At 41.2% G+C, this 14,206-nt stretch overlaps 1 protein-coding gene across 7 annotated transcripts in view; it reads right to left on the bottom strand.

The window, feature by feature from the left end:
• ST6GAL2 (ST6 beta-galactoside alpha-2,6-sialyltransferase 2) overlaps positions 1 to 14,206 on the bottom strand; it is a 92,225-nt gene that overhangs the window by 32,810 nt on the left and 45,209 nt on the right. For all 7 annotated transcript variants that reach the window (XM_063616666.1, XM_055241956.2, XM_063616667.1 and 4 more), the window contains exons 3-5: positions 6,426 to 6,523; positions 4,937 to 5,038; positions 2,455 to 2,629 (exon numbers count right to left, since the gene is read on the bottom strand). In XM_063616666.1, the coding sequence (XP_063472736.1) occupies positions 2,455 to 2,629; positions 4,937 to 5,038; positions 6,426 to 6,523 (375 nt within the window). The remainder of the gene's footprint in view (positions 1 to 2,454; positions 2,630 to 4,936; positions 5,039 to 6,425; positions 6,524 to 14,206) is intronic.

Here is a 14,206-nt window from a genome sequence, read left to right as displayed (position 1 = left end):
AACATAACAGTGCCGTCTACATAACTGTTTGGGACAATGGAATTGTTCTGTCTCTGCACTGTCCAATATGGTAGCCATCAGGAGCACGTGGTGACTCAGAATTTGAGATGGGGCTAGTGAGATTGAGAAACAAAAGGTTTCCTCTTATTTAGTTTGAAGTAATTGAAACATAATTAGCCATATTGGTCAGTACAGTGTTAGAAAATAATAATGATTATTAGTATTTCTATTTCTCATCTGTGGATATTCAGGGTCAGAGGATTAAGTAACTTGCCCAAGGTCAGAAAGCTAGGAAGCAGCAGAGGGGAATTCAAACTCAACCCACCCCGCGCAACCTCAACTTCTTGCATCAAACTGTAGCCCCTTCTTCATGTCAAAGAAGGCTTAAAGATAATCTTCAGCTTCTGAAACTTTAAATTCTCAGAAAATAGCTTTAAAAGGAAGCTGGATATATATGGCATGATTTCTTTTTAACAAAAACAACATAGGAAAGTACTTTTTTTCAGTTATGACTATCTAACTTGAATTTTTTAAACCCCATGTTGATAATAAGTGTATCTGACAGGCCCCTCTAACTGTGCTTTAAAACTTTTGCTCTAATCAAATATTAGCCACATGAATTCATGAGAGGGTGACGATACAAAAAAGACTTTATTAAAATTCTGTCACATCCTATTATGCTGTCTAGGCATTATTCTATCCTGTTTACCCTTTGCTGACAAACTAGATTATACTTTCTTTCCTAAATCAACAAGATCCTATGAAAGCATACAAGAGATAAAGAACTTAGGATTTCAAAAGAGTGATTTGGAAACAAAGAGTGTCAAAGGCATGAGTTTAAAGGGGAGAAAAAAAGCTGAGCTTAAGGAAAATAACATGCAATCATATTGTAAATTTTGTTCTTAAATTATATGTAAAATATTTCACATTATTATGATACCAAAACCCACTCTAAAATCTGCAAGCTTCAATTCAGGATATCTGTGTGTCCTGAATTCATAACCAAACCAGTGTTAACTCCACAAATCTTTCCTTTATTCATGGGGAACCACTGTGCAGCCCAAGAAAGGAAAAGGGTTGTAAATTCATTGAAATTGGAGAAGAGAACATTACAGTTCGTTAAAGACAAAACCAATACGCTTTGGTTCTTGTATAGGTTTTAATATTGCCAAAAGGGTCTAGGATATTCCTTAATATTACCCTACTCAGGTAATATCAAAGAGACAATGGGGTGATAAGCTAAAACACAGATAAAGAAATGAGGTAAAATCCAAAAAGTCTGAGGATCAAAGCTTGACTGGAAAACAACGTAGGCCCAGTGTGATGCTCTTGTTATATAAAACCCATCTGTAGATGAAAGATGGCGTACTCTTCAGTTAAGAGAGCTAAATGAAGTACTGCAACTAGTCTCATCAAAGCCCGTACCTACTCATAATCTTGAAACACAACACACTATCCTGTGGTCACAGATCCAGCTCCACAACCAAGCCTGGCATAAGCTATGTGAACAGGCATGGGTGGTAGATTCACGATGCCACACATTCCTGGACATGCCTCCCTCACTTCCCTCAAGAGGCGGGGGTCTATGTTTTGTCCCCTGGAATCAAGTGAGCCCTGTAGTGACTCTGGCCAATAGAATTGCACATGTGATGCTGTACCAGTCCCTAGGTGTTGGCCTTAAGAAACTGGCAGTGGCAGAGAAGAATTCAGATTCTTGAAATTCAAATTCTTGATATTCTGTGTTTTCAAACATTCTCCCTAGGATCCATAAGCTGCCATTTAAGAAGTCTAATTACTTTGAGACCACCATGCAAGAGAGACTATGTGCAGGCACATGGTCAACTGTCCCAGCTGAGCTGGGCCTTTAGCCACCCCTGCGAACGGACCAGATGGATGTCGGAGTGAAGTCATCCCACAAAGCAGCTGAATACACCAGATAACCCCCATGGATGCCATATGCAACAGAAAGAACTGCCCAGTCAGGCCTGTCCTGACCCATAAAACCATGAGAAAAATAAAACAGTTCTTGCTTTTACACCTTGAAATTTCAGAGTAGTCTGTTACACAAGTGTTTCTTTTTTCCTTAGTTAACCTACCTTCCCTCCAAAACCCCCTGTTAATGGCTCTTACTATACAGGTGGAACATGCCTAATCTGAATAACCAAAAGTTCAAATGCTCCAAAATCCAAAACTTTTTATGTGCCTACATGGCACTCAAAGCAAAGGCTCATTGAAGCATTTTGGATTTTTGGATTAGAGATGCTCAACTGGTTAAATATCTGCAAATATTCTGAAATCCGAAAAAAAAAAAAAATCCAAAATCAGAAACACTTCTGGTTCCAGCCATTTCAGATAAGGTATTCTCAACCTGTATAACACGACTGTATATTTGTTAAATATTAGAACTCATCCTGTCTGCCCCCCAATCATTCCAATTTTTAACATAACACCTACCAATGAAACCAGAAGATGGTGGGTTTGGTTGAATCTTCTCTTTAGTGTTCTCCTGGATAATATCCCAGAGCTGCCATATAAATTTAGGATGAAGAATGTAAAATGGCTGATTTGGGTTTCTCTGACGATGCTGAATATATGGAGTGAACAGGTTGTAATCCGGTTTTTTGTACCACTAAGGAAAAAAAATCAATGCAGTCAAGTAGAAAGAACTGTGAAAGGAGACAGGGCATGGCTGGTTGATTTGAGGCAGAGGGGCCAGGCTGGGGCTAGAGGATGGGGAAAGATCATGACTCATGACATCTACAGACACTTCCTCATTGGGATGAGGGGACTAGAACAAAGAGAGACCAGGGTGCTAGCCCTAGCAGAGATAATGCTTTGTGCTTTAGTAAAATGAGGAAAATGGACTAGATCATGGATCAGCATACTTCTTCTGCAAAGGGCCCGATAATCAATACCTTGGGCTTTGCAGGTCATAGAGTCGGTCGTCTCTACTCAACTGTACCATCATAGCACGGAAGCAGTCATGGACAATAAATACTGAATGGGCGTGCTGTGTTCTAATAAAACACTATTTATGAAGACAGTTGGTGGCTAGATTTGGCCCATGGGTGTAGTTTGTTGACCCCTGGGACTGGATCAGTGTATTTCAAATTTAAGTTTTCCAAATTTCATCTATAGTGACAGAAATTGTATTGCTGCTGCCTGGGCCTGGGATGGGGCTGGGAAGATTGACTAGGATTGATTAACAAAGGAACTTTCTAGAGTGATGGAAATATTCCAGTTTTTCATTGTGATGATAGATACATGAGTGTATAAATTTATCATTCATCAAAATGTACACTTATATTTGTTTACCCAATGTATGTTATTGTATGAAAAATCAATAAGGATGTTTTTTAAAAAGGAAGTTTTCAGAAGCGTCTCAGCTGTAACCACGACATGGATTTGGAGAGGGTAGGGAGAAGCTTAGCTCATCGAACTCCCTTTAAACAGACATCAGGGGGTGTATAATGGGTATATATTAAGATCACAGGAAATATTCCACTAATGAAATGGCACTGTCACTTTAAAAGCTTTGAGAATGACTGGACCAGAGTATCTTTCATAAACGAAGCCCCAAGCCATGTAGCACTGGCAAGGGAGCAAGAGGAATGTGGGGCCAGAGGGAGAGTTGCTCCTTTACCCTCCCTCCTCTTGGGGCCTCAGATGGCAGCAAAGGCCTTACAGAAAGCGGCCTTGTCACTGGGATTTTAGCACTGCTGGGTGGCCAGCTCTGTGCCCTGGGCTGGGCTGCTTCCAACAGAGGAAGAAATAGCTAGAAACTCTCAGCCTGTTCACAAATAGCAAGAGAGCTGTGAGAGCTTAAAACCAGGGAACCTCAGGCTGTAAAGGAAGTCGAAAAGTTCAAACACCCATCTGATGCTTGATTCTCAGTGGCGGGTACATATGAGAATCAAAGAGCCCTCTCAAAAAATACACATTGAGGCTATATATATCCTACATTTCTGGAGATGGGGCTCTGACAGATTTTGAAAAATACTCTCCAGGTGATTTTGACTTGCATGCCTGGTCAAGAATGGTGAGTAATCATACAAGGTAAATGTCCAGCCTCAGTCTCAAGGTCAACAGTGACCAAAATGCTCCTTCTCCAGGAGCCGCTTCTATCTTGGGAGGTTACCTCTCAGAGAAGCAAAGATCTTTCCCTGACACTCATCTTAAGAAGGTTGCATCCTCTCTGGTCTTGACTAAACAAGTCAAAGACACTCATTTACAGAACTGACAGCATCTCTTACTAGGCTAAATACTATCCATCTTTTCCAGCCCTCATTGAAAAACAAGCATGCTGGCTTTTCATGAAAAATTTCACCAAAAGTAGCTGGCTGCTTGTTTAGACAGGCAATGATTTACCAGAATGTCCCAAATATAACCTGTTTGTGTTTTTATGGCTAGTAATAAACTTGTTTCAGCCCTATTGCATAAAATTAAACAGATTCAGAAGCAGAGGCCAAAGAGGAACACACTCAAGAAGAGCCTGGAACAGGCCCCATTTAAATAAAAATGAGCTGTGGATTCACAAAGTTGAGATTTTCCTGCCATCACTTTCAATTTATTTCAAAAGGTCTTCCAACTACTTGAAAGGTAATGTAGCCCTATCACAACGAAACAATTCTGAGTTTAATCATTCAACCCTTTAGTGTAACTAGAAATTTCTGAATATTTAGATATTCTACATTTCCCCCACCCAGCTGCCCTGCCCACCAGTTCTGCACAAAAGCACTTTGGCATTAGATGACTAATGCTCACAAGTGTGCTACTATAACTGGGTATCAATGTGGTGTTCACAAACATGCATTAAATTGATATTGATGGGTACTTTCATTGTCTGTCAAAGCTTAATCCTTGCCTTGCTCTTATGATTAATTAGTCAAAGCTATTTTCTGACCATTGGGGTGGGCGAATCCAGGGAAACACTTACCAGGTTAAGATTTGCAGAATATGGGGCAGGGTCCCAGGCCACCAAAATGACGTCTTTATACAGTGAACTGTCAATGAAGTGATGGCTGGGGTTGGTCAGAATCTGCAAACACATAAAAAAACCATTTCAAAGCCAGGGTTTGGTTTTTAAAAATTGCATTTTAAAAAGAGGTGAAAATTAAAAAGAACTAGCGCAAGAAAAAGGTGGCTCAGATGTTGTATTTTCTTCTGGGGGAGGGAGAGAGGCAGGCATCGCATGCAGAAGCACTTAAAGAATGTTTGAGGAAATTACTTTTTAAAAAAAAAAAAAAACCCAACTTCTGACATTTTCACCAGCAATGTACTCATGTCTAGCGGTATTGAATCCAGATCCTGAAGGATGCAACTCCCTAGCTAATTCAAGCCCCACAACCTCTTCTACAATTGCCTTCACATGCAATTTGGAGACAGAGTTGCAGGTGTGGATGAAGTGAGTTCAGAAGGAGCCTCCAGGGTGCCAGCCGCAGCCTTCCCTCTGTGGCCCTACCTAGTTCTAAATGAGTTCTTCAATATCAGCTGCCAATCATCTTTGTAAAGTTATTATTTCAGGAAAAAACAACGTATTATTTTCCCTCAGTTTTAAGATGCTTTTTTTTTCTTTACCATTATTACGATGTACTTTTTTCCTTCACATGTTAAAGTTTCTTAGTTAGAATGTATGTTACAGATGATACGTATTCTAATTTGGTGGCATTTACCTCCTCCTTTGTAAAAAGTTGTTATTAAATGAATGGCAGATTTTACAGTCAAATGACATCTCTGAATTAAGGAAATATGGTAATTGTTTCTTATCTGGCAGCAGGCTGCCTGGTGCAGTGAACTGTGCAGAAGGCTAATCTTTTGTTCTGTAAGCAACTCACCATAAATCACTCATCACCTCACTTTTTTCTACATATTTTGAAACTCCAGAAATCGTTGTGGTTTGTTCTGAGGATAATTTTGCTATAAATTTGCAAGCCATTCTTATTAAGAACATGAAGAAATGAGGTATTTTCATTTCCAATTAAACAATTCCTTTTCGTTTTTTAAAATTTCCAAATGGCAGACTAAAGTTGCAAAGATCTCTTATGAACCCTCAGATTTTATACTTTGCTTTTCTCCCCTTTATCCTCTGCTTTCTTTATTGCCATTTCTTCTAAGTTTAACTTTTGTCAGTTCACAAAATGCAACATGCTAAGTCTATGATTATAAATATATATATTTCTATTTCTACTGATTTTTCTTTTTAATCTTATTCATTTCCTCCTATTCATGTCATGTCTAAATTCCTATTTCTCTGCAGTTTTCTTCATTAATTTCTATTAATTATAAGATCGATAGAAATAAACAAGTACCACGGTCATAATTAACCAGGTAACTTCTCTTCACTCATCCAGTTAAACTCATTTCTCTACACTGATCCAGTTAAACCTAAGAAACATACATCCATGAAAACACTCCATCTGTCTTACCTGCGAATTAATGATGCGTACGGTGGTTTTATTCCCAACATCTTTCTCATAACCACGTGTAGGAGCAGAGTTAAATCTCAAAACTGCATCATGAGAATCTAAGGACACATAAGTGACAAGCTTACTTTTGTTCTCTGTAGAATCACATAATCTAGGAAAAAATGTTAAAGCAAATCTTTCAATACCTGAAGCTAATTATACACCACCAATAAAGTTAAGATATCCCCACATGATTTTCAGAGAATTTACTCTTCACTGAGAATGAGATCTTGGCTAGAGGAAACAACAATATGGATATATATACATATAGATATAAAATCTGTTCAATTATGGGTGACACTGTATTATCTAAGTGATATTGAGATACTTGCTACCTTTTCAACACTCTTTACAAGTGACATGCCTGATGCAGCCATTCTCCCAAAGCTTCCAAGACATCTTGAGACTCTACTGGAGCAGATAAAGACACTAGAAGGCAAGGGCTGCTTTTTGGTGCTGGTGTATGCTTAAAAAGAAAGCCAGCCCTTAAGCAGAGATTCTGCATGTAATGTTGAAGAAAGAAAGTCAGTCAGCCCTGACTTTGACGCAGCCTTACGTACTGCTGCCGATGGCAAGAAGACCTGTGTGAGAGCAACCTTGGAGCACTCTGCGTTAGCAGCAATAGCCTGCCAGACTGCCGTAGCCCCCGAGGATTGGCGAGATGGAGAGACCACCAATGCCACCAGCTGCCAGCGCTCTTATGTTCTATAACCACACACCATGCTTCACCAAACTTGAACTATGAATGCAACATAAATCTACATCTCACTTCATTCAACTTGACAGCCCGACTTGCCCAAGTTCTCTGAATGCTGCGCTGGGAGGTCCTGGATGAAAACAAGGTACTCCTATCCTGGAGCCTGGCAAGGAGGTGACGAGCGGGAGGCACAGGAAAGTGGGTTCACCTGATTTAGCATTGGGACTAGGGGATATGTTCCCTTTACAGAAGGCAGCCTATAAACATACATGCGTCTTGAAATTCCTAGAAACCAGCCTGAAGCCAGAGTCAATGGGCAAGAAAGCAATTTTCTAAGGGCCATCTTTAGCTTTAAATATCTCATGCAGATTCCAAGCTCGGCCTGGAGCAAGGACAGTGCCTGTCTGTGAGGGAGAGGCGAAAAGAGGTATGTCTGTCACGCCCAAGGGGAGCTGCATTTATAGTCCCCGAGCCCGCACAAGTGCCTGAGGCAGCTGCCTTCTTCCCTGAGTCCCTGCTATCTGCTCCTTTGGAGTCTTCTTCTTGCTCCCCAAATAGCAGAAACTCACCACGCATGCCCCCACTACAACAATGTTTAAAAAGGTGCCTTCACTGACAAACCCCAAACTTAAAAGAATTCAAATTCCAGCTTTAGCACCAAAATTAATTCACTTTTGGAATACGTGAATGCATAAAGTGTAGGTGGCTATGTCATCAAAACCCTGCAATGTTCCTTTAGGGGAAATTTTGCAGGAGTTGGCAAACTATGACCTTCTGGCCAAATGTGGCCCTGCCACTTGGTTTAGTAAATCAAGTTCCACCGTAACTCATTGTACATGCTGTCTATGACTGCAGAGTTGACTTGCTGAGACAGAGACAGAGACGCGGTTCACAAAACCAAAAATATTTACTACCAGGCTCTGTAAAAAACTTGCCAATCTCTAGATTCAAGGGGATCTATTCTTTGTGTAAATGATGCCAAAATACATGAATGCCTCCAAGTTAAAACCAGTTCTTTAATTCACAATTTAAGGATTTGTTCATACTTTATTGAGGTAATAGATTTCTTATTTATTTTTATTGAATAATGTTTTGTCAAAAAATTCAAATAATATTTGAGGTAGAAAAACTAGATTACCCAAAACAGTAGACTCTTGAAATTTATTGATAATCCAAACACTTTTTAGGCATATGGAATATATCTACTGATATTTACCATACTAGAAAGTAAAACAGGGAATTTTAAAATGTCTATTAATTTATTTTAAAATAGCTTTTTTTCAATTTAAAAAACCCCCATATTTTCAAAAACCAAAAGAATACTGAGAAGACTGGAACCGTTTTAAATGTTTGCAAGTATCTTTAAAGGCTGGTTTTTTAGAAAGTTGGTTTCTCATATCTGCTTTTGAATTCAACTTGTTGCAATATGTTGTTTTATTTGAAGTATATGAAGGCTCAGACACATTGTTGAATTGAGAGAGCTATTTAAAGAGTCCTTCCAAAGAACTGTGAATATTCTTCTTTGATACCTAACAAAACTCTACAAGGGCTAGTTTCTTAGGGTTGGTTATAATTTGGAATCTGAAACCTATCAATGAACTTTTTGTCCTCTGTTACATTAAAACTTGTGGTCTATTTTTCTCTTAAAATGGATCTTTCACTCATCCATAATTGTATAATATTGTACAATGAAACTATCAGCTAGGCATAGTTATATATAAGTTTTATATATATATATATATATATATATATATATATATATATGTTATTCAGATCTTCCAAATAGTGATGCATTTTGTTATAAAGAGTTGAAACACTGGCTGGGCATGGTGGCTCATGCCTGTAATCCCAGCACTTTGGGAGGCCCAGGTGGGCAGATCGTCTGAGGTTGGGAGTTCGACCAGCCTGACCACCATGGAGAAACCCCGTCTCTACTAAAAATACAAAAAAAAAAAAAAAATTAGCCGGGTGTGGTGGTGCATGCTTATAATCCCAGCTACTCGGGAGGCTGAGGTAGTAGAATTGCTTGAACCCAGGGGGCAGAGGTTGCGGTGAGCCAAGATTGCACCATTGCACTACAACCTGAGCAACAAGTGCAAAACTCCATCTCAAAAAAAAAAAAAAAAAGAATTGAAACACCACATTGATTAGTATCACCACGGAGTTCACCAGTTTTTAAAGTCTGGAAAACTTCCAAGTTCATGGTTCAAAGCTTGAATTTTATCATTGGCAACAAATACTATCAGTTATTTTCCTAAAAGTGACAGGCTCGCTTGATTCCTTTTTCAGAATATATCTGCCAAATATCCAAGTCTGAATAATTAACATTTCTTTTCAAGTTAAAATTGTATTTCATGAAAAAAGTGGCTAGTTTGGCTCACAATACAATTACCCAAGGGCTTTTCCTTTGTGAAGTGGCACACATAAGTGCTTTTCTCTTATTTCCCCATGTGTCCCACTGAATCTGAAAAACACCTGTATTCAAAAGTTGAGCTTTGGGTTCTGCTGCCCTAACTTGTGCTAAGAAGCCCCAGTCTCATGCATCATTGTGTTTGTACCACCAGTGCAAACGTCAACAACTGAAAGGAAAAGAACTCTGAGTACACTTATCACAATAGTTTTTTCTAATGGACCCCCGAAAGGGCCTTGGAAAGTCTCAGGGTAAGCTTATATCTCACTGTTCCAACTGCCAAGCTAGGGCAACCCTCCGGTTGCAGACAGTGAGAGGAGACTCCAGACAGCGAGATGACTGCAGGTGCTGGGAGGGAGTCAGCCCCAAGCCAGAGAGGAAGTGTGATGCCAGCACTCCTCAATCCCAGTTCTCTCCAAACCATGCTGCCCGTCCCTCAGACACAGCCTAGCCAAGGGCCTCAAGCGGTGGGTGCATTCCTATTATTTGACTAATAAATCTGAATTAATTGCATCACCCTTGAAAATATCCCGGCATTTAAATGCCCATTGTCTTATTGTGGAGCTGTGCTCTAAACCATCCAAGGACTTCACGAGGCACAGGGCACAGAAAGATAATGCAGTGTAATTCCTCTGGAGGTGGTATTAGTCTGCAGAGTTAAAAGGCCACCTGCGTGGAGAGGGCAGGGAGGCAGGGTCATGTAGGCTTGTGGCTAGGCCCAGTGCAAGCCCTCTCTGAACAGCCTCTATGAGCAATGTGGGGTTGGGATGGAAAGGGAGGGTGCGCTGAGACTGTCTGTCACACAGACATGTTTTGTAAACGTACACCTGGCTGTGCATGCCTTGATAATGCACTGTGAGAATAAAAGCTGTCCATTCATATTTAGAAAAAAAGGAATAGGTCAGACAGCAAATACAAGGGGAAGAAAGTCAAGTTTCATTTCTGGAGAAGGCATTTCCAGGCCAGAACCATGCTGCGTTGACCTTGAGAATGGAGCCAGACAAGTGCATCCATGGAAGGAAAATTAAAGCCCTTCAAGGAGCCCTGCCCCAGGCCCCATTCACCACATCATCCCCCTCTCCTATGCTGATGAGAAAATTCAAACAGCAGGAGAGCAAGCCTCCAGTCACTAGAGAATGGCCTGCCTGGGATTGGACAAAGCATCGCTTTGGGAGCTCCATCACCCTGGGAGCCCTGTTTCTCCCCAGGACCTGTAACCCTCACCTCTTGAAGTACATCCCTCGCACCCTCAAGTCCAGGCCCTGGAGTGATCTCTCTACAGTGACTATCTGCAATGGCTGCATATCATGGGCACAGGGGTGAGAGCTAGTGTTTCTGGAGACCCAGACTGGGATTTGAATCCAGGCTCTGCACATGTGACTGGAGGTACCTTCATTTCCTTATCTGTAAAATGGGAACACAGTTATCTATCACTTAGGGTTGTAAGGTTTACAACAGTTAGCACATAAGAAGCATTTTGGGTTGGGTGCGATGACTTACACTTGTAATCCCAGCACTTTGGGAGGCTAAGGCGAGCAGATCACTTGAGGTCAGAAGTTCAAGACCAGCCTGGCCAACATGGTGAAACTCCGTCTCTACTAAAAACACAAAAATTAGCCGGGTCTGGTGGTGCGTGCCTGTAATCCCAGCTACCCGGGAGGCTGACGCAGGAGAATTGCTTGAGCCTGGGAAGTGGAGGTTGCAGTGAGCCAAGATTGTGCCACTACACTCCAGCCTGGGCAACAGCAGGAGACTCCGTCTCAAAAAAACAAAAAAAACAAACAAAAAACCAAACAAACAAGAAAAAAACAAGAGCATTTTGAACAGGGCCTTGTCTGTACTATAAGTGGTACCTATGATTTCATTTAAGTGAAGTCTAATTTTCATAGAGTGGCTTGCAAGGGCATCCAGGAAGATGATCTGCCTTCCAAGCCTGCTTCTCTCTTCTGTCCCTAAGAGCCCATGTACTCCCTGTAGTTCTCACCACCAGCACAACATGGCTGTTTCTGACCTCCATATGATGCTGGGCCTTCAGCTTGGTCTCCTCTCCCTGGAGCAGTCTTTACCAATCTCTTCTCTCTACCAGCCCTCAGGGGAGTTAGGAATCCATTGTCATTTCTGCCTTGTCAGCCTACATATCTCTCTGCCCTTCTCCAACCCACAACACTGGAATTGTCTGTTTACCACTGAAGTGTGCTGGTATGGATAGTTGAGCCTGTGACCTATTCATTTTTGTGTCTAGCACAGGATCTGGTGGAGAGTTGGTGATCAACAAATAATGCTAATTGGATGAGTATATGGACTTCTTTCTTCTTTCTTGCTTTTTTAAAAGGTAACAGGACATGTCAAATCTCAAGCCCTCTCCACCAGTCTATGCATCCCACCCCCAGTCTCTCCCTCCGTGTCCCATTTCCTATGCACTTGCCAGAATTTGAGTTTCAAGTACACAGATCTTGGTTTCCCACATGAAGGCTATTACTGGTGGTTCAGAGCAGACCTTTCTCCTCTGTAACATGTTTCCACATGAATGCCAGTAGCACTGCATAGAAGCAAATTATTATTGCTTATATGCATGGGTGAAAACAGATCATCTTATGACTCTAGGAAAGAATGATCCAGGTTTCCAAAACAATTAGTTTGTTTTTCAATAACATATTCATAGTGGAAGTGTTTACAACTGCTCTACTTTTCTAACCAAAACCAATTCCATTGTGTGACTCAGTTCCAACAGAAGGGTAGGGGGATGGGGGCTGCACTGCCAGTGGAGCAAACACCAGGGGGAGCAAAAGGGCAGCCAGTGAGCAAACCTGAGACTGACTGGGTCTCCCTTTGACATCAGCGTGGAGAGGGGTCCTCCTGGCAGAGCGTAGGTAGGACTGATAAGCACTGATCATCTGAGATACTTTCTAGCTCTGCCTTCAATTTTTCATAAGATCGTGATCTTTGGTAAGTCTTTTGATGTTCATTTAGCCAATTCACAAGTAGATACTTAGCGGCCAACATGAATTTAGCTACAGCATGCCCCCAATATTCTAAGCTGCCTGAAGGAATTTGCTGCCAGAGTTTGTTTGTATTCTCCAAGCCATTCATAACTATGTGGGTTTGCTTGCGTATATTCAGGTGAAAAGGAAGGAGCGAGGTCAGCACCTGGCATGTACACTGCTGATGCTGAGATACCAACTTATACAAATGAAACTTTTTGTTTATACAAATTGAGCCATGCTATGGTTACGTGTTCTTAAAATAGTAGATACACAAACTGATCCAAAGGACCCTAGACAAAACAATAAAGAGAATTTTGAAGAAATTTCCAGGCATGTTCTTCAGTTGTGATTCTACAGTTCTAATCATAAAGACTCATGCAAGTGCATGCCAAATAAATTAGATTTGGATACTAGAAATTAACAAAGATATAACTGGCATTTCAAGTTTCCCAGAAACACGGACTTCTCAGCGTCTTTCACGTTCTCTTCCAAATTCTAAACAGAGTTTACAAGATTCTTGTCAGGGATATTTACGCAGAAATAAAGAACAAGGGACTGCTCACTGACATGCAAGAGCAAATCAGATCTTCACCTCTGATGCAGAGGTGTTTAAAATAAAACCAAACCGGAAGCAAGTTACTGCCTGCTTCAAGCATAATACTTAAATTCCTTCTCCACATTATTAATATTGGCCCTCAAAAATGAGAAAGAACTGTGGTGTTATTTCACCCCGGGGACCTCTAAACCACTGCTTCTTCTTAATAAATTGCAGGCTGCTCTGCTCCGGCTTTGGCTACAAGCTTATGTGACACACGGACTGTGTTATTATGAGTCTGCTGTAATGTCAGCACAGGGACACAGGGACCCCAGACCTTGATTCCAGACTCACTATCTTGTTGTTTTTTTTTTAACTTTAAAAATATTTCTCATTCAGCCTCATGCCCAAGGACTTCTGCTGAGCTGAGGTCTGGGCTTCTGAGCCTGCTTACAGTGTGGCTTCACCCTATTCCAAGAGAACTATGGAACATGGGCCACTCTTCAAGGACACAGAACAACTAATGGATCCACTTAAAATGAAGACAACAAAGATTACTTATTTGCAAAGAGGGAGCAACATTCCCTGAATGTCATTTCCAGACCAGTTATGCCCTAACACCGCCTACTGTGAGAGTGTACACGACATGATTGTTTTATAACTGGACTTGAGGCTGATGCTGTATTTGATTCACATTTGTTTTACTGCTCCTAGTACAGAATCAAGCACATACTAGGGGCTAAACACATATTTGTCAAATGAATGAGCCTAAAGGGCTAAGCCACTTGCTGACTGGTGTAGCAATGGAATTAGCCTGGGAACGGCGGGGGAGTTCCAGGAGCAAAGGGATCTGAAACTGCTGAGGGAGAGCCCAGCTATGGCAACACAAGAGCCTGGGTATCTCTGGCAAGACAGGGTGAGAGTCTGGGGCAGGTGGGGAAATGAATGTGATCCAGCAAGGAAGGGGAATTCTGAGGAGAGCCAAGGCAGGCCCATCTGGTGCAGAACCTACACCACTCTGCAGGAGGGAAATGTATTTGAACTCTGCCATGCCCCCATCAATCAAAAAAGATTAGAACTGGTATTTTACTTGAAAACTAGGAAGAAATAGTGATG

Source organism: Symphalangus syndactylus, chromosome 14 (assembly GCF_028878055.3).
Source record: "Symphalangus syndactylus isolate Jambi chromosome 14, NHGRI_mSymSyn1-v2.1_pri, whole genome shotgun sequence".
In the NCBI taxonomy this organism is placed as follows: domain Eukaryota; kingdom Metazoa; phylum Chordata; class Mammalia; order Primates; family Hylobatidae; genus Symphalangus; species Symphalangus syndactylus.
The sequence above is the reverse complement of the archived record's forward strand: the minus strand, read 5'-3'. Positions and strand labels throughout refer to the sequence as shown.